At 38.6% G+C, this 18,557-nt stretch overlaps 1 protein-coding gene across 1 annotated transcript in view; it reads left to right on the plus strand.

Moving 5' to 3' along the window:
- SPATA16 (spermatogenesis associated 16) overlaps positions 1-18,557 on the plus strand; it is a gene marked incomplete at its 3' end in the record, with an annotated part of 197,479 nt that overhangs the window by 143,186 nt on the left and 35,736 nt on the right. The window contains 1 exon segment of the mRNA XM_080658440.1: positions 17,593-17,739. Coding sequence (XP_080514566.1) covers positions 17,593-17,739 — 147 coding nt within the window.

An 18,557-nucleotide genomic window follows, 5' to 3' on the forward strand; every position in this document is an offset into this window, starting at 1 on the left:
CAAACCTGTTATCAAGATGAATTATGATCCATTGGCAAGATGACTCATGCTAAAGGAATTTATACTTTGGAAGAGAAGATAATTATAAGTTATTAATGATTGTTTCTATTACTTTATAATGACTAATTCCTAGAGCATGACAGTGCTATATGAGAACCTAGAAATGAAAGGCACAGCTTCTGGAGGAAGAAGGGGAGATAAGAAAAGGCAGTCTAGACTTTTCCATTTCTTTGGGACTAATTAGGTCCTTTGCTCTGTAGAACCTGTACTTTGGGCTAACAAGACTATTGCACTGGTGACATTACTTGTCTCTGTTGCAAATGATTAAAATGTCCTCCCCAAAGCCATTGCTGGAATGATGGTGAAACCACTCTTGCTAACTGTATGGCCACAGTCCTAGTAGTATGGCTTCTTTTCCCCAGGTAATTCCAAGGTCAGTGAAGGCACAAAGCATTAGAAGAGAGCAGGTGAAATGTTTTCTTTAGCATCTGGATATCTGATGCAGGAGGTGCAGAGTGGCAGTTATGGTAGGTATTCAGTAGCCAAGGGCAATAGTTAGAAAGTGAGTCACACAAGAGAGACAGGGCCTAGAAGAGTAGCTACCACCTTTTGCTGGCATTGCCCCAAAACCAGGGTTCTCCTTCTATCCACCTTGTAGATAGAATTTAAGAAGCTTCTATCCTGCCAAAAAATTTATTCAGTTATATATTTCAATAAATCGTCATGTAGCAGGTGTGACTAGACAACCACACTGCAGATGTTTCAACCATGAGACTCTTTTTTTTCCTCTTACCTGCACATATTCATCTTTGGTCTTCCCATAATCAAAAATATATTCTATCTCATCATAGGGAGTCTCAGTCCATGTAATCATTTAATGTCTCTTCAGTTAACTGTCTAATCAAAATCACTAGTTTTCTTCCCCTTTCTTTCCATGGGATTTTCTTCTCCCTCTGGTCTGGTTTCAACTTCCACAGAACTCAGACGTACCCAGTGTCCAAGGCGTCTGTGGGCATGTGAGGAAAGAGTCCGCTTTTGAAGTCTGGTGCAGGTGGATACAGCTGCTGATTACATGCCTAGTGCAATGTGAAATCAACTCTGCTGGCTTGAGCAGAGTCAGGATGGGCTCATTTGTGTGGCATATTAGATGACTCAAGGGCACCTATATGAGTTTCCCATCCTGCCTCGTGGTGTAGATGCTTCTTTATATACACACACCAACCATCCCTACCATACACGTTGGCCCAGCTTAGAGCTACTCTCTTGAGATTGCTTCTCTTTGCCAGAATGCTGCTTTGTGAACCCAGTCACCTTTTGAGTCTTAACTCTAGAAATCCTCTCTTCTCTATTAGATATTGGAGGTAGTTTTAGCCCTCTCTCCAATTTGCTATGTTATTCTTCCATTTCTCTTCTCCCTTTCTTCACACACCAGAATCCTAAGATCTTCAGGACAAGAAGAAGATTTACAATGAATCTTCTGGGTAGTTTGGGTAGTTTGTTCATTTATTCATATATTCACCACTTGTTGAGTACATATATTCTAGACACTATTTTAGGTAGTGCTAGAATATACCTGCTCCTAAGAAAGGATCTGACTTTATTAATATATATTTGAGGTTATATCTTTCCTCTCTTCTAAAGAATATTTTCAATTAAAACCTAAGTTCTAATTGTGTAGTGGAAGGCTGACTCTAATGAATGATGGAGGAGAAAACAGACAAGGGAGCAATTTGGAAATAGAATCCTTGCCACCAAAAATGGTAAAGACTGGCCAGATGTTTACCAAACTATTTTCCCCCTCATGCCTGCAACTAGAATATATTTCAGCCTTCCTTACAGTTATGTGAGGCTTGTGACTAAATAATGGCCAATGGAATATGGACAAAAATAATGTATGCCACCTCCAGGCCTGTCCCATAATACCCTACCATACCTACCATACAGAGCTCCCTTTCCTTAGCCACTGACTAAGTGGATAGGACCATGAAACTAAAGAAGCCACAAAACAGAAGAAGCTTGGATCCCTGGATGAACATATGAAAAGTCATCCATTGAATACCCACAGGAGCAAACAACAAAATTCTCTTGCTGTAGATCACTGAGACTTGGGGGGTTGTTGTTTGTTGAATCAATTAGCATTATTCTAATTAATTCCCTGCCTTACATCAAAACAAGTAAGCAGCTTACTACTCCAACTACAATGTACACAATGAATTCATGTGAACTTAATAAACACTCCTCCATATGCAATCAACTCCATCCTCAGGAACATTGAGAGTCTGTGCACATTCTCTTCTTCCTCACATTCACTCATCCTTCTGCAGGCAACTACAGGTGGATGCTCTCATGCACATTTGTTTGGACCCACCCAGAAAGATACCATTTCAGGAGAAACACTGGTGCTCCATGAGAGGTAGAACACAATTAGGTAGTTTTCATTGCAGCCAGAGAAATTGAAGCTGTATTAAGAATTTCTAAATTATAGAGATCACCTACATAAACAGTCAACAATGAAGGTCATAATATCCATACCTCAAAGATCTTGGATGAGGAGTCTACCTATCAAAGTTTTCCTGGATAAGTAGTTATTATCATTAAAACTTGGAGACTAACACATTTAATTCCCCCAGCAGGGGCTGGCAGACAAACCTCCGACGCAGAAATTCTGCCCAACTCCAGGTCACCTTCATCGAGCCTAGATAGTATTGGATTCATTACTCCTTGACAGTGCCGTGAGCCCAGCAATAGCTGGCAGAGGTGGTGGTGATGAGCAGGAAGAGAACTTATGATAGAGATCCCCCAGGCAGTGTATTCTCTCTAGCCAGCTCCCAATTCACAGTCCCCCTTGTCAGGGATTTCCACATGAAAAACAGATTCAAAGGGAAAAACTATAAAAATAAAGTCTTTTTAAAATGTATGTAGCCGTAAATATTTTTAATTTATTGTTATTGAGTAGACCAAATAAATTAGTGATTTATGGTGAGAAAAACCCACTATATTGCCCTTATAAGCTCTGTGAGAGTGATGAAGGAAAGTTAAAACTCAAATCTGCCTTGTGGGACAATCAGACTTATACATCCTTGGGAACTCACTGTGCATCCTTTGCTATTGTGGGAATATGGTGAGACCTACCCAAATCTTAAATCCATTTTATAGTAGAATTGTATTGTATTATGTTTCATGGAGAAAAGATTACTGATTTTTTTAGCAGTGTAGCTATCCATTTTTTTTATTTAAAGAAAAATCCAGTTTGATTCATGCAGAATAGTCAGGGTATATAAAACAAATAATAATTCACCAGCCCCAGAATTATTATGTTTCACTTATAAAGATTTTTTTTGAGATCTTTATTCATATATGCCAATGAAATGATGCAATTCTATGTAATTCTTATTCTCGCATGGTTGTATTTTAATAATAATAAAGTAATACAATAAGCATATGCTGTCTTCTCTTGATGAAAATATCAAGATTTATTTGCTAAATAAATAAATATTCAGTAATGGATTTGTGGTTAGCAATGTTTAATAGAAAAGTTTTCTGGATAAGATATCAATTACTTTAACACTTAGATAGATGGAGTTATATTTTGTCTTTTCAATGTAATTTAACTCCCAAGAGTAAATATGTATGTTCAGAGAAATATATTGTTTTAAAATAGACCTTTAAAAATTGCTTTTCACTGAAATGTATAACCTTGTGCTTGTACATTCATCATTTACCGGTAAGGATAATACATTCTTATGCTCTCTAAAACATGAAGTTAAATTTTCTCATTTTATTCTTTCTTCTTTAAAATATTATAATTTTATCATGATCAAGAGTTTTTAAGATCAGACTATTTTCCTCTTTGTGAGTTGCTCTCTCAAATAGAAGTGGTTATAGAATTCAAGAAACTACATCCCCAATATTATTATGAAAGGGTTACAGTCAGATTGGTTATAAAGATGATAAATCATCTCATATTTGCACCACAGAATTTTTGTTAGAAACAGAGAATCATTCCCAAAGTAACAAAATCCTCATATATGGATCTAAAGTCTCTATTCTTAAAATATTAAAATGTTGGACTTGGTCACTTTACCAGTTTCTCGAGTTCTTATTATCCATCACCAGTTATCCCAGTCTGGAAAAAAAAGAACACTTCATAACCATTTCAAAATAGACAGAGCTAATTCAGGGAGTAAGGAGATAAATATATTAAGACTTTGTTTTTCTCTGAAACACTGACTTACGCTGTCTAATCAGCCACTCTGTAATATTATCGCCAATCATTAGGCACTGCCATCTAATAAATCATGCAGCTGAGCATTAAAATTCCTAAAGACTGAGCTCCCAATCATATAAAACAATGTCTCTACTTTCTCAATTTTAAATTCCACATGTGGATTTTGCACAAAATAAGAAATTTCCATTTTGTAGTGTAATCCTTTTTTAAATTCAGCATTTGAGTCCTATTTTTTTCTGCTTTAATACTGACTCACAGTTAACTTACACTCTAGTTAAGTGGGGTCCACTTATAATGACTGCATTTCACACCTAAAACAGAGCCTCATCAAAGCATTTGTATTTTTTCTTTTATTTATTCTTAAAAACATTTTTATTGTGAGACATTACACATATATAAAAATTCATAAAACAAATATGCAGTTTAGCTAATTATTACAGAATGAACATCAAGTCAAAAAATAAAACATTGCCAGCTCTCCCTGTAGCCTCAACTGGCCTTTTCCCAATCCAAAACCACTCCCTACTCTTCACCAAGGTAACTACTGTCCTGAGTCTTAGAATATTGACTTCCTACTTTTCTCTATAGAGTTAACACCTAACTATGCATTTCTAAACCCTGAACTTTAATTTGCCTGTTTTGAAACATTGTAAGTATGAAATCATAAAGTAGATATTCTTTTATATTTAACTCTTCTTGCTCAATATTTTATGAAATTTATCTATGTTGCAAAAGGCTTTAGTTGGTTCATTTTTATTGGTATATAATATTCCATTATGTGAATAGTCCAAATTTATATATGTATTCTGCTAATGATGAACATTTGAGTTGTTTGTGACTATTACCAAAAAAGCTATTATGTCGACATTCTTATATATATGTTTCCTATTAAACAACAGGCCTGGAAGTAGAATTGCTGAATCATACAGTATATATGTTTTGCCTACACTTGTTGTTTTATTTTATTTTGTTTTTAATAGCAATCCTAATGGGTGAGAAGTAGTGTCTCACTGTGGTTTTGATTCACATTTCTTAATTATTAGTAATGTTGAACATCTTTTTATGTGCTTATTCGCCATTTGCATATCTTCTTTGGAGAAATATCTATTCAAATTCTTTCCCATGTTTTGTTGTTGAGTTGTAGGAGTTCTTTATATATTCTGGATATTAACCCTTTATCAGATATATTATTTGCAAATATTTTCCCCCATTTCATGGGTTGCCTTCTCACTCTGTTGATAGTGTCCTTTGATGAACAAGTTTTAAATTTTTATGACCTTCAATATATCTACTTTTTTTCTTTTGTTGTCTGTGCTTCCTGTGTCACGTTTAAAAATCATTGCCGATTCCAATGTCATGGAGCTTTTCACCTGTGTATTCTTCTAAATGTTTAATAGTTTTAGTTTTTACATTCAGTCCTTGGTTCTCTTTGCATTAATTTTTGTATATAGTGTAAGGTAAGTGTCCAACTCCATTGTTTTACATGTGGATATCCAGTTTTCCTAGAATCAGTTATTACAAAGACTGCCCTTTCTCCATTGAATGATCTTGACAATCTTGTCAAAAATCATTTGACCATATATGTAAGGGTTGATTTCGGGGATATCTATTCTATTTCATTGGTCTATATGTGTGTCTTTTCCTTGCCATTGCTTTGTAGTCAGTTTTGAAATCAGAAAGTGTGAGACTTCCAATTTCGTTCTTTTTCAAGATTGTTTTGACTCTTCTGGGTTCATTAAGATTCCCTATGAATTTTAAAATGGACTTTTCTATTTCTGCAAAAATACTCGAGATTTTGATAGGAATTGAATTGAATTTCTAGATTGCTTTAGGTATTATTGACATCTGAATATGAAAGTCTTCCAATCCATAAACACAAGATGTCTTTCCACCTATTCTTTAATTTCTTATAGCAATGTTTTGTATATTTCAGTGTACAATCTTTAACGTGCTAAGTTAGGTTTATTTCTAATTATTGTATTATTTTTATGCTATTATAGGTGGAACACTTTTTTCAATGTTTCTCACTCTTACACATGACGTTTATGCCCAGTGCATGAAAATTTATGCACTCGGTGTGGGGGCGGGGGGTCCCCTCAGCCCGGCCTGTGCCCTCTCGCAGTCCAGGAGCCCTCAGGGGATGTCCAACTGCCGGCTTAGGCCTGCTCCCCATAGACCTAAGCTGCAGTCTGGCCTCCCTCTGTGGGACACGACCCCAGCGGGCCAATCTCAGGACAGCGAGCAGCCGGCCCCACCCCAAATCACCCTCCGCCCCCATGGTCACCAGTGGCCTCTCTCTGTGGAAGGCTACTGGGCGGGCGATCAGGGGATGGCGCTGGCCCCCATTGCCCTGCTGCTGGTCACCGCCACCCACCCACCCCATCACTGTCCCCTCCCTCTGCCTGCTGGCACACGCCTTGGCTGGCCTGGCACCACCCGCTCACTGGCCCCGCCTCCTGCCAACTGGTCATTCCACTGTTCGGTCAATTTGAATATTACACTTTTATTATATATAATATATAGGTTGGGGCAAAAGTAGGTTTACAGTTATGAGAACGTGAAACACAGAGTTTATTCTTGTATCATTATTTATTAATTACTAGAGGCCCAGTGCACTGATTCATTCACCAGTGGGGTCCCTCGGCCTGGCCTGTGCCCTCTCACAATCCAGGACCCGTTGGGGGATATCAGAGCCCCAGTGCACAGGCCGAGGGACCCCACTGGTGCACAAATCCACGCACTGGGACTCTAATGTGCATATAAAATTTTTGGTTAATCTCTTCCCGCCCTCTCCCCTCCCCGCTTCCCTCTGAGATTCATCAGTCTGTTCCATGTTTCCATGCCTATGCATTGAGCATCTGCCCCCTGGTGGTCAGTGCACGTCATAGCTAACAGTCAAATGGTCGAACAGTTGCTTAGGCTTTTATATATATAGACTAGAGGTTGGATGCACAAAAATTCATGCAAGAGTCAGCCTTCCTTCCCCTGGCTGCCAGCACCGGCTTCCCTCCAGCAACTGGGACCCGGACTGCCAACACAGGCTTTCCTCTGGCACCTGGACCCAGGCTTCCCTCCTCAGGCCACCAGCAGGCACTGGGACCCAGACTAGCTTCCCTCCAGCCACCCATAGTCACCCAGGACCCGGGCTGGCTTCCTCCGGGCCACATACAGGCTCTTGGGATCCGGGCTGGCTTCTCCCAGGCTGCCCGCAGGCACCCGGGACCCGGATGGTTTCCCTCTGGCCCTAGCTTTGTCAGAAAGGACATCCAGAATGACGTCCGGTCTAATTAGCATATTATCCTTTTATTATTATAGATAGATTGTATCATTTTCCATATGTGTAACTGCAAACCTACGTTTGCCTCACCCTGTATATATCCTTAAAATATATGTAGAATTGTCCTCCAGGTTTTCTAAAATTCATATAAGTGCTATTTTCACTATTTGCATATTTCTGCAAGTTTCTTTTATTCAATATTATACTTATAAGATCAGTCCATTTTTATACAATATACTCTACTTCATTTATCTCTAGTGTTTGTGTGATCTATCGAAAATTTATATATGAAATCTAATATTACTAGTCATTTAAGTTGTTTCCAATATTTTGTTATTACAAACAAAAGTGGTATGAACATTTTTGTATGGTTTTCTTGTACACATGTTCAAGAAATTCTCTGAAGCATCTACTAAGGAGTAGAATTAATTTCTGAGTCATAAAGCATAAGCATCTTCAACTTGTTATACATTGCCAAATTGCTTATTAGAGTGGTTTTTTGTTTTACCATCCAAATACAAGTACAAGAGTGCCTATTGATATATATCATCATCAATTTAGAATGTCATATTTTTTTAATTTTGCCAATCCATGAATGGGAAATGGTGTCATACATTTTTAAAAAGCAAATATTTCCCTGACTATTAATCAAGTTGAATATGTTGTGTCATTCATTGACCCACGGCTGTATTTCCTTAAATGGTATACAAAATTATTCTCAAAATTTTGCAAATTTATAAAAATGGCATTTTTACTATTTATATATTTCTGTAAGTGACATATCCTTTGGTCATTTTGTTTCTGAATAGTTTTATTATTGATTTATTTTTTAGAACTTTATATCTTATTCCAATCAAAGGCATGTCTTTTCTATGTTGTCTTTTGATCAATTAAAGTTTAAATTTTAATGTTATTTTTTAAAATTTTAATGACTTATGCCTTTGTCTCATTTAAGAATACATCCCTACTCAAGCATATATACTCATTCATTCTTTTTTCTTGTTTTGTTGTTCTGGCTAGGACCACAACACAATTTTAAATAAAAGAAGTGATAGCGAGTATCCACATGTTGTTCCAGATTCTAAAGCAAAAGATTTTTAAAGTTTAACATTTAATATAATATTTACTGCAGGTCTTTTAAAATATTCTTTATCAGGTTAAGGAAGTCACTATCTATTTTGATAGATGTTTTTGCACTGTTTATCCTCTCTATTGTATATTTGTTTGTTTGTTTGTTTTCTTATTTCATTCCTTTCTGTTCTTATATTTATTTTTCCATTATTTCATATTTTAGATACTTATTCTGTTATCATCTAGTTTTCTTCATTGGATTCTGAGCACATTAATTTTAGTAAAGATTCAAAATTTTTCAAGAATGATTTTGGTTGCATCCCACAAATTTGGAAAAACAACAGTTTTACTATATTTCATCTTAAAATATTTCCTAAGGAGACATATGTAAAACTTTCAACAGTAAATATATATATATTTTCTAACCTCCAAAATGAAATTTTCTCTGAGCCATGGGTTTATTTACATATGTCATTCTTAACGCCTAAATGTTAGGAAATGTTTACTTATCTTTGTTATTTATTTTAACCTCATTTTATCATATTTTAAAACATAATCTAAATTATAATAATTCCTAAATTTTTTAAGGCTTGGCCTATGGCGAGCCATGGTTTGCCACTCTGTTGACTAATGAGTTTGCTGACCACTGGCCTAGTATATGGTTAACTTTCATTAATATTACACTGATGCTTGAGGAGAATATACTTTTCTCATTGTCAAATGCATTTTTTTATCCATTAGCTCAAGCTTGATGGATATGCTATTAATTTTTTATCTGCTTGATTAATTAACATATAGAAAATGTTGAAGTAATCAATGATGGTAGTGGATTTGTCAATTTATTCTAATAATTTTGCCATTTTTTACTTTTTAAGTTTTGGCTTAAAGTACATACACTTTTAATATTGTTAACCTTTCCTTATGAATTGTATATTATCATTACATAATTATGCTCTTTGGCCTTAATAATGTCTTGTGTATTATACTATACTAGAGGCCTGATGCACGAAGATTCGTGCAAGAATGGACCTTCCTTCCCCTGGCTGCTGGCACTGCCTTCGCTCTGGCTGGAGCCGCCTTTCTGCCTTCCCACGCTGCCCAGAGGCCAGAAGCAGCTGGGGTGGTGCAGAACGCCTGCGTCATCGCCATGGTGACAACACAAGCATCCTGCCCCACCCCCGGCTGCTCAGTACCTGAGTATGCAAATTAACCCACCATCTTTGTTGGGTTAATTTGCATAGTCATTCCTGATTGGCTGGTGGGCATCACGAAGGTACGGTCAATTAGCATGTTATTCTTTTATTAGGTAGACTAGAGGCCCGGTGCACGAAATTCGTGCATGGAGGGGGATGTCCCTCAGCCCAGCCTGCACCCTCTCCAATCTGGGACCCCTCGAGGGATGTCTGACTGTCCGTTTAGGCCCGATCCCACCAGGATTGGGCCTAAACGGACAGTCGGACATCCCTCTCACAATCCAGGACTGCTGTCTCCCAACTGCTCACCTGCCTGCCTTCCTGATTGCTCCTAACTGCTTCTGCCTGCCAGCCTGATCACCCCCTAACCACTCCCCTGCCAGCCTGATTGATGCCTAACTGCTTCCCTGCCAGCCTGTTTGCCCCTAACTGCCTTCCCCTGCAGGCCTGATCACCCCTAACTGCCCTCCCCTGCAGGCCTGGTACCCCCCAACTGCTCTCCCCTGCAGGCCGGGGTCCCCCCCAATTGCCCTTCCCTGCAGACCCAGTCACCCCCCAACTTCCCTCCTCTGCCGGCCAGGTCACCCCTAACTGCCCTCCCCAGCAGACTTGATCGCCCCCAACTGCCCTCTCTTGCAGGCCTGGTCCCTCCCAACTGCCCTCCCTTGCAGGCCTGGTTCCTCCCAACTGCCCTCCCCTGCTGGCCATCTTGTGGTGGCCATCTTGTGTCCACATGGGGGCAGGATCTTTGACCACATGGGGGCAGCCATCTTGTATGTTGGAGTGATGGTCAATCTGCATATTACTCTTTTATTAGATAAGATAGAGGCCTGGTGCATGGGTGGGGGCCAGCTCGTTTGCCCTGAAGGGTGTCCCGGATCAGGGTGGGGGTTCCCTTGGGGTGTGGGGCGGCCTGGGCGAGGGGCTTGTGGTGGTTGGCCATGCCCCCTGGCAACCCAAGCAGAGGCTCTGGGATCTGGGATTTATTTATCTTCTACAATTGAAACTTTGTAGCCTGGAGTAAAGCCAAGCCTTCTGCTCACTCTGTGGCGGCAGCCATTTCTGTTGGGATTTATGTATCTTCTATAATTGAAACTTTGTAGCCTTAAGCAGAGGCCAAAGCAGGCCAGAACTGCAGAAGCTTGACTTCCTCCATCGCCGCGGGCAACCCTAGCCTCCTGCTCTCTCCAGCTCCGTGGCTGCCACCATTTCTGTTGGGCTTTATTTATCTTCTATAATTGAAACTTTGTAGCATTGAGTGGAGGCCTGGGCTGGCAAGGGCAAGCGGAAAGCTTGGCTTCCTCTATTGCCAGGGAAACACAACCCTCCCTCCTGCTCTCTGTGGCTGCAGCCATCTTGGTTGGGTTTATTTGCATATTCCCTCCTGATTGGCTGGTGGGTGTGGCTGGTGGGCGTGGCTGGTGGGCGTGGCTGGTGGGCGTGGCTGGTGGGTGTGGTGGAGTGGTGGTTAATTTGCATATTACTCTTTTATTAGATAGGATTTGTCTGATATTAATATAAAAACACTAGTTTTATTCTGATTTCTGGTATTTATTTTTACATCCTTTTAGTTTCAACATTTTGTGCCTTTTTATTTGGTATTCTCTTAAGTTCATAACTGAACTTTTATTTATTTACTTATTTATTTAGTCAGTCTCTGTCTTTTCACAATTCCTGACTTGCTTAAGTTTTTAGGCAGTATATTAGTTCATGAATCACAGGAATTTTTATCTGTTTTGTTCATTGATGTATCCCATTATCTATATAGCTTTCTCACACATCAAATGCAAAAATCAAAATATGCTATCAATGTCTTTAAAATTAGAAACTTTTATTATTTGGCGAGGGGGGCAATAATGATAACTGAGTTGCAAAGTTGCTGCCTTTTGCTCTTTTCTTGCTGATGTGAATTGGTGGGTAACTTCTAAGATGGAAGTATTGGCATAAAAAGGAACACAAGATAAAACTCGGAGAATGACTGGGAAAGAAGTAATGACAAAGTGTCAGCATTATAAAGGTACTGCAGAAGCTAAACTCTGAAACTGATCAGTAAAAAGAAGTCGTATAAAACTGACATGGCCCCAACTTACTCTGAGCAATTGGGACCTTTAAAAATGAAATTTTGCTTTTAACTCAAAATGTCAGAACATTTTGTTATGGACAAAGGGCAGAGAAGTGACATAGACACCAAAAAATGAAAAGGAAATGAAACTTAGAGAAAGGTGATTATAAAACACTAAACAAATTTGTGTGTTTCTAAAAGAGTTTTAAAATTTCTACGACTTTTCTTTTTTCTAATTGCTTTATACAGTTCATTTACAATCTGTTGGATATGGTTATGATGAAGTGTCCAACAAAAAATACCAATAATAATGATGGCATCTATGTTTTGTACTTTGCTTCTAGAGAGCTCAAGTTTTATTTTATGGATTTTTAACTTCGTAATGAATAACGTTATTCTTCAAATATATAGATGAGTCTGCTGATCTACAATCAACATCTCATGTTTTTGCTGATGCTTTTCTGGTGTTACCGACCAGACTCTCTCTATTAATTCAGTTTTCTTTTGTGGCTAAGAGTCCATATTTGCCAGAGAACAAGCTGCAGCAAGGATACAATCCGAATCCGAAACTAATTTTTCCATCCAGGCAAAGTTACTCTGTTTATTTGAACATCTACTTCATTGAGTTATCTGTTACAGACTATTTTACCTCACTCACCCTTTTTAACTTGAACAGAAATTACTTAAGGTTTTAGTAAAATGAAGAACAAAGACTGTGAGATATTTATTTCTAACTTTAGTAACAGATAATAAACCATATCGCAGAAGCTCTGGACATTTCATTCATTTTTATTATTTAAAGTTATATTTTAATTTGGATTATTAAAACTTCAGGATTTGGAAAAGTTTGTTTTTAGATTCAATTCAAGTATTGATTAAATACCAAGTTCTTGGGGCATGAACAGAATTTGGAGATGTGATCCTCAAGAAGATTAAAACTTGTTGGGGAGATAAGATATAGCCCCATAAAACATTAGGAGAGCCACTCTAAACTACAGAGTCTAAAGTATAGATAGTATAGATGTTCTTTAAGAGTTTAAAGGGCATAATGAAATATTCAGGAAACCCTTCATAGACAAGATGGGACTTCAATTATGTGCATCTAGAAGGATAATGATCAATTGAATACAGGCAAAATGGGAAGAAAATGTAGGTGTTTCTGGGTAGAAAAGCATAAAAAAAGAGCTCTGAAGCAGGATAAGCAAAGGCTGGTACAACTTAGTGAATCATCACAGCAGCTGATAAGGTTTATACTGGAGAAAACATGGGAACTGGTGTAGATGGTGAGATGCACACAGTTGAGAGCCTTGAATACCAGGAAAGAAGTCACTGGAGTTCCCAAGGATGAATGTGATGATGACAAAGGCAGTAATCCAGAGCTGCTCATTGGGGGTTGTGTGGAGATATATTGGCATGAAATGATACAGGTGGCAAGGCAGTGAGGCTGGTTGTAATCCAGATGTTATGTGATCAGAAATTTGACCAGGATGGGCAATGATAATGCAATGAAAGGAGTTAATAGGACATGTATTGCAATGGCCATATTTAATTAGTTTTTTGGTCTCTCTAAATGTTAGGAAATAGAGGAAAGAAAAGTCAACAGTGGCTTCAAAATTTTAAGCCAGAATAATTGGGGTGAACATTGGCTATCCTTATAGCTTATTGGTAAAAAGTAGGGAAGAGGGGAGTCGTGGTGATTTTAAAAATCACTTTTAAGGAATATATTTGCTCTGTTGGCATTTGGAAATAATTGCTGTGTTGGAATTTGGTAATAATTTTCAAATGAGACTATAGCTTTGATCCCCAATCATTTGGTTAGAAGTACTAGCTAAAGCCACAGTACAGAGACATTCCCCCAGAGTGTATGTTTGAAGAACATATTAGTGGGCCAGTGACAGCTTGGCAGAGTCCTGAACGAGAAAGCAAGAGCAGAAAGGGAGAAACAGGAATCAGTATGTATGTATGTGCAGGAAAGAGGGGGAGACAGAGACACATAAAAAGAGACAGAGAGAGACAAAAAGATGAAGACAGAGACAGGAGGCAGAGAGACAAAGACACACAGAGAAAGAAAGAGAACAGACTATCACTGAACTTTAAGAAGGTGACTTTGAGGAGGAGGAACACAACAGTACAGAAGGTCAAAGAGCATGCATGACTTGGGGACCTAAAAACTGCTCAGTTTCAGCTGCCTGTGGTACAATAAAATATTTTAATGAAGGGCAAACTTTGTCTTCTTTTGCAGAGAGTTAGACGTGTTTTATTTGGAAGAAAAAATTAAAATGTTATGTTTCTGTAAGAAGTTTAATCTACATAATCTATCTTCGATAATCTTTTTTAAAGCATCAGCTTCCCACATGGTAAAAATTTGGAACTGCATCATACCTGCAAACCGACTCTTTTAATAATAAATTTGGTCATAGTCATCTAAATTTCATCTCCAATTGTGATAAATTGTAACGGAATGCATTAAAGGATTTATTTGTCCAAAGTTTCCTTCTTACATGACAGGAGCAAAGAAGATGTTTTTAATCAATTCAACTTTTCCTATCAAAGGACAGCATAATCTGGTTAACTTTCATATCCATCAGAGGCACAGGGCTTTTCGGACATAGGTAGAGGTTTATGAGCATAAAATTGAGAACAATTAGCACTCAAATTAATGTTACATGAGATTCAACATCTGGTAAGTGTTTCATCATTTTGGGTCATAGACCACCTGCTAGGCTAAATGTTCACACAACTGCAATTTACTCTGCATATAAATGGAATAAGAATGATAGTTTTAAAAATGTATTTTCTAAGTTTCACAGAATGTATGTAGGGACCTCTCACATTTTAAAACTTCTACGAGAAATTAATAATGGATTAAACACTCATAAGATGAAACATAGAGGGTCAAAATAAACAGAAAAATACTTATATTTTTTGCAAGCATATCTATATATATAAAGAGGTAATATGCAGATTTGTCCGGGATGTCTTTACAGTCACGACCGGCCTTAACAGTCCTGACTGGCGCAGCTCGGAGCATGCCCCCACCCCAGTGGACACACACAGGGGTGGAAGCCTGCTCCCAGTGGTTGCGGTGCAGCTCGGAGCACACGCCCACCCCAGCAAACACACACAGGGGGGCCTCTGCATGTGAGCTGCAGAGGAAACACCTTTTCCGACTGCTCATTGGCTAAGCTCCCTGTACACTTCTTGGTAACTTGGGTAATAAGAATCCAAGAAGGTGATCTAGGGTTTTTCCACCTCACTCCTGGAAGAAAAAAACAAAGGTCCGCTGCTAGAGGGGCTAAAAAATGTCATATCCTGCCCTAGCCAGTTTGGCTCAGTGGATACAGCTTCGGCCTGCCGACTGCAGAGTCCGGGTTCGATTCTGGTCAAGGGCATGTACCTGGGTTGCAGGTTCCTTCCTGGCCGGGGCCCAGGTCAGGGCTCATATAGGAGGCAACCAATCAAAGTGTCCCTCTCACATTGATGTTTCTCTCTGTCCCTCTCTCTTCCATGCTCTCTAAAAATCAATAGAAACATATGCTCAGGTGAGGACAAAAAAAAAAAAGAAAGAAAGAAAGAAAGAATAAAAAAATGTCATATACTATGAAAGACACATCTTGAAAATGCCTAAAGAAAGTTGTCATTTTTTCATGGTGAAGGGACTGGAGTCCGTGTTGATGAAAACATCTTGGTGGCTGCAGTGACTGGCAGTGGCAGCAGCAGTGGGGTGATGGGGGTGGCGCCTTCCCCTGATCAGCCCAGTCACCTCCCACAGAGGGAGGCCAGACTGCAGCTTAGGCCTGCTCCCCATGAGAAGCAGGCCTAAGCCATCAGTATGACATCCCCTGAGGGCTCCCAGACTGTGAAAGGGGGCAAGCTGGGCTGAGGGACCCCCCACCTCAGTGCACAAATTTCATGCACCGGGCCTCTAGTTTTATAATAAATTAGATATAATGCTAACATTTGTTTCACTCATTTATTTAATCACTGCCACTATTAGCATTGGTCTCCCCTTTATCCACCAAATATTTATGAATAGGAAGATGTCAACCTCTCAAAGGCTTTATGTTATTTATATAACAGAGCCCTCAAACATCTGGATGTCTCTGGCAATAGAGCTACACCAGAAAATGCCAAATCTCGAGATGTCTCCTACAAACCACAAAAACACCAGTCCATGCACAATACACCCTAATCTCTTCTGAACTCAGGACTCTGGGACCTCCAAGATCACTTCAGTGTAGGCCTAAACGTCTTGGAGGTGTCATGTCTGAGATGAATCCTTTCTGATACCCTCAGGAGACTTCAGGATCTTAGGATCCAAAGACTTCAAGAAGCTATATGTACTCTGGGGGGTTAGAACAGCCATAAAGCCTATCCACACACACTCAGGGACCCTGTGGACATCCAGAGTTACCCAGGAAGCGAAAGACCTATCCATAGGATAACCCGAGACGCCATCAACAGCATGGCCAGGAGATTCTGGAGTCTTCTAAGTTAGGGAGCAAAACCAGATGAAAGAACAAACCATAACCAGGGAACTGCTCTAATTTTATTGGCTTTAAATATTGGGCTTCTCAATAAATTTTAGTTTTAACAAAGGGTTCTACAGCTAAAGAAGGGTGGGTGGGGAGGGTAAATAAAAACTCATGGTTTACTTACTCTGTCCATTTTTTTAAAAATATATTGCAGATAAATAGTGAAGGCTCTATTTGAACCATTACCATTTGCATTCTTATTCAATACTAAAAATTGACCTTTAACTAAATTTTAATTGCAGGACCTTTAGAATTTCCCCCTTTCTGGCAGTGGTAAGTAGGGAGGGCTCATTAACCTCTCTGCTCATCATCTTTTATTTGAGACGTCTTTTGCAATAAACCAAAGCCTTATTATTCAGAATGGAAATGAATTAAGTGAATCTGTGTTCCAAGACTCTATGGCTAACGTTTGTCTCTGTCCCAAGTGTAATCCAGAGCCAAGCAAGCCCTGAGCAGAGTGCTAGGCCTATGGTCTCTGGAGTCAGACTGCCTGGTGTAAATCCTGCTTTGTCTGCATACAGACTGTGCTCTTAGGCAAGTCACTTCTGGTGTGCCTCAACTTCCTATTGGGGACAATATTGCCAAGTTTGTAAAGTTTTCAAGAGGATTTAAAAACACAATGCACACAGAATCCTTCAAACAAGGGAAGGTAGAACAAGTATTCAGTAAATATTAGCTTTTATGGTCATTAAGAACTGAGTTTGTTTTAAAACCATTTTCATGACACTTAAATTATTTCCAAGTCTCATTACAAAAGTCAGTACATTTATCATTTTCAAATTTTCTTCTACAACTAGGCAGGATGGTAAGTAAATTAATTAGCTTTATATTTTAATTCTCACTTGGTAATTTCTCATTTTCCTTTTATGTAACATTATTTCCTTTCATCTCAAGCTATGAACAGAAAAATGAAATTCCCTTGAAAAGAGTCACAGTGGAAAATATTGAGGCTGCAAACTGGTCCTAAAATTTCTACTATTTTGAATGTGGGAAAGAGGAGCATTTCTATGCCTTATGTATGTTTATGTTTTCAGAAAAAATATAAATAATAAAATATAATTTTGATATATCAGCTATTTGACCTTTTGATGCATGCTTTTACTTTGTGTCTTTAATGTTTGTATTTATTTTTTCCAAGTATACCTCCTGGAATCTAGGAAAAAATACTCTGAAGACAATAATAATATGATAACAAAGTCTTTAGTTCTCTTTCTGTTGTATTTCAGATCTTCAAGGACTCCACATGTTGCCTCAGACAGTTGACTGGTCATCTTTTTCTCCCCAACAATACCTCTTGACTCTTGGGTTCAAAAACAAAGAAGATGGGAAATTTTTGGAAAAAGTATCAAGTAGGAAGCTGCCAACATTTACAGGTAAATCACCTGGACTTACTATCTTTCAATAGTATTATAAGGCAGGAGTTGTACATTATTCAAGCCTTATTCATCACAAGGCCTAGCATACAGTAGGGCCTGGGACCCCAAAATGTGTGTTGGGTTAGAATTAACTCCTGCCAATCTTCTCTGTGGGTTAGTTAACAATACCTGAAATTCTGGTTCCAGGAAAGCTTCCACCAAGGCCAAACAATCCTAGAGTGCCTACCTTCCTCAATCAACCATCTCACCCAACCACACTATCAAAGGGCACTCCACAAAGACACATTTTATCATCATCAATTAACAAATGTAGAAGACAATTATGCAACAGAATTATTTTGTGAAATGAAAAATACAGCCAGTGACAACCTTAAATCACTTCAATTACCTGCTATTTTATTAATATTTGTTCCACTCTTTTCTTAGGTAATTAACCAAGAGCTTAGATCTCTTGAAGAGTATTATAGTTAAAGGGTGTTCAGTAATTCTAGTTGAAACTTTCAAAAAAATCAAGAAAATATTCACAGGGAGTTGAGTTCTCAAACTTGTGAGATGAATTCATGACCAGGTTAAATTTATTCTTTCAGCTCTACCCACATAATTAAGGATTTGTGTTTTGTTTGGCACTGTATCCTCTGAGGCTTATCTCAACCCTGAGCTACATTCAAAGTCAATGGGATCTGCACACTTGAATAATACCTGGGAGGAACAAGACAAGAATCAGACACATTTATGACAACATTTTTTCACAATTCAGGAAAAACATACTCAGCAGAGAGAGGTGAATTGTTATAGGCTGTCTCTTAGATCTCTCA

This window comes from Plecotus auritus (genome assembly GCF_963455305.1).
Source record: "Plecotus auritus genome assembly, chromosome: 2".
Lineage (NCBI taxonomy): Eukaryota > Metazoa > Chordata > Mammalia > Chiroptera > Vespertilionidae > Plecotus > Plecotus auritus.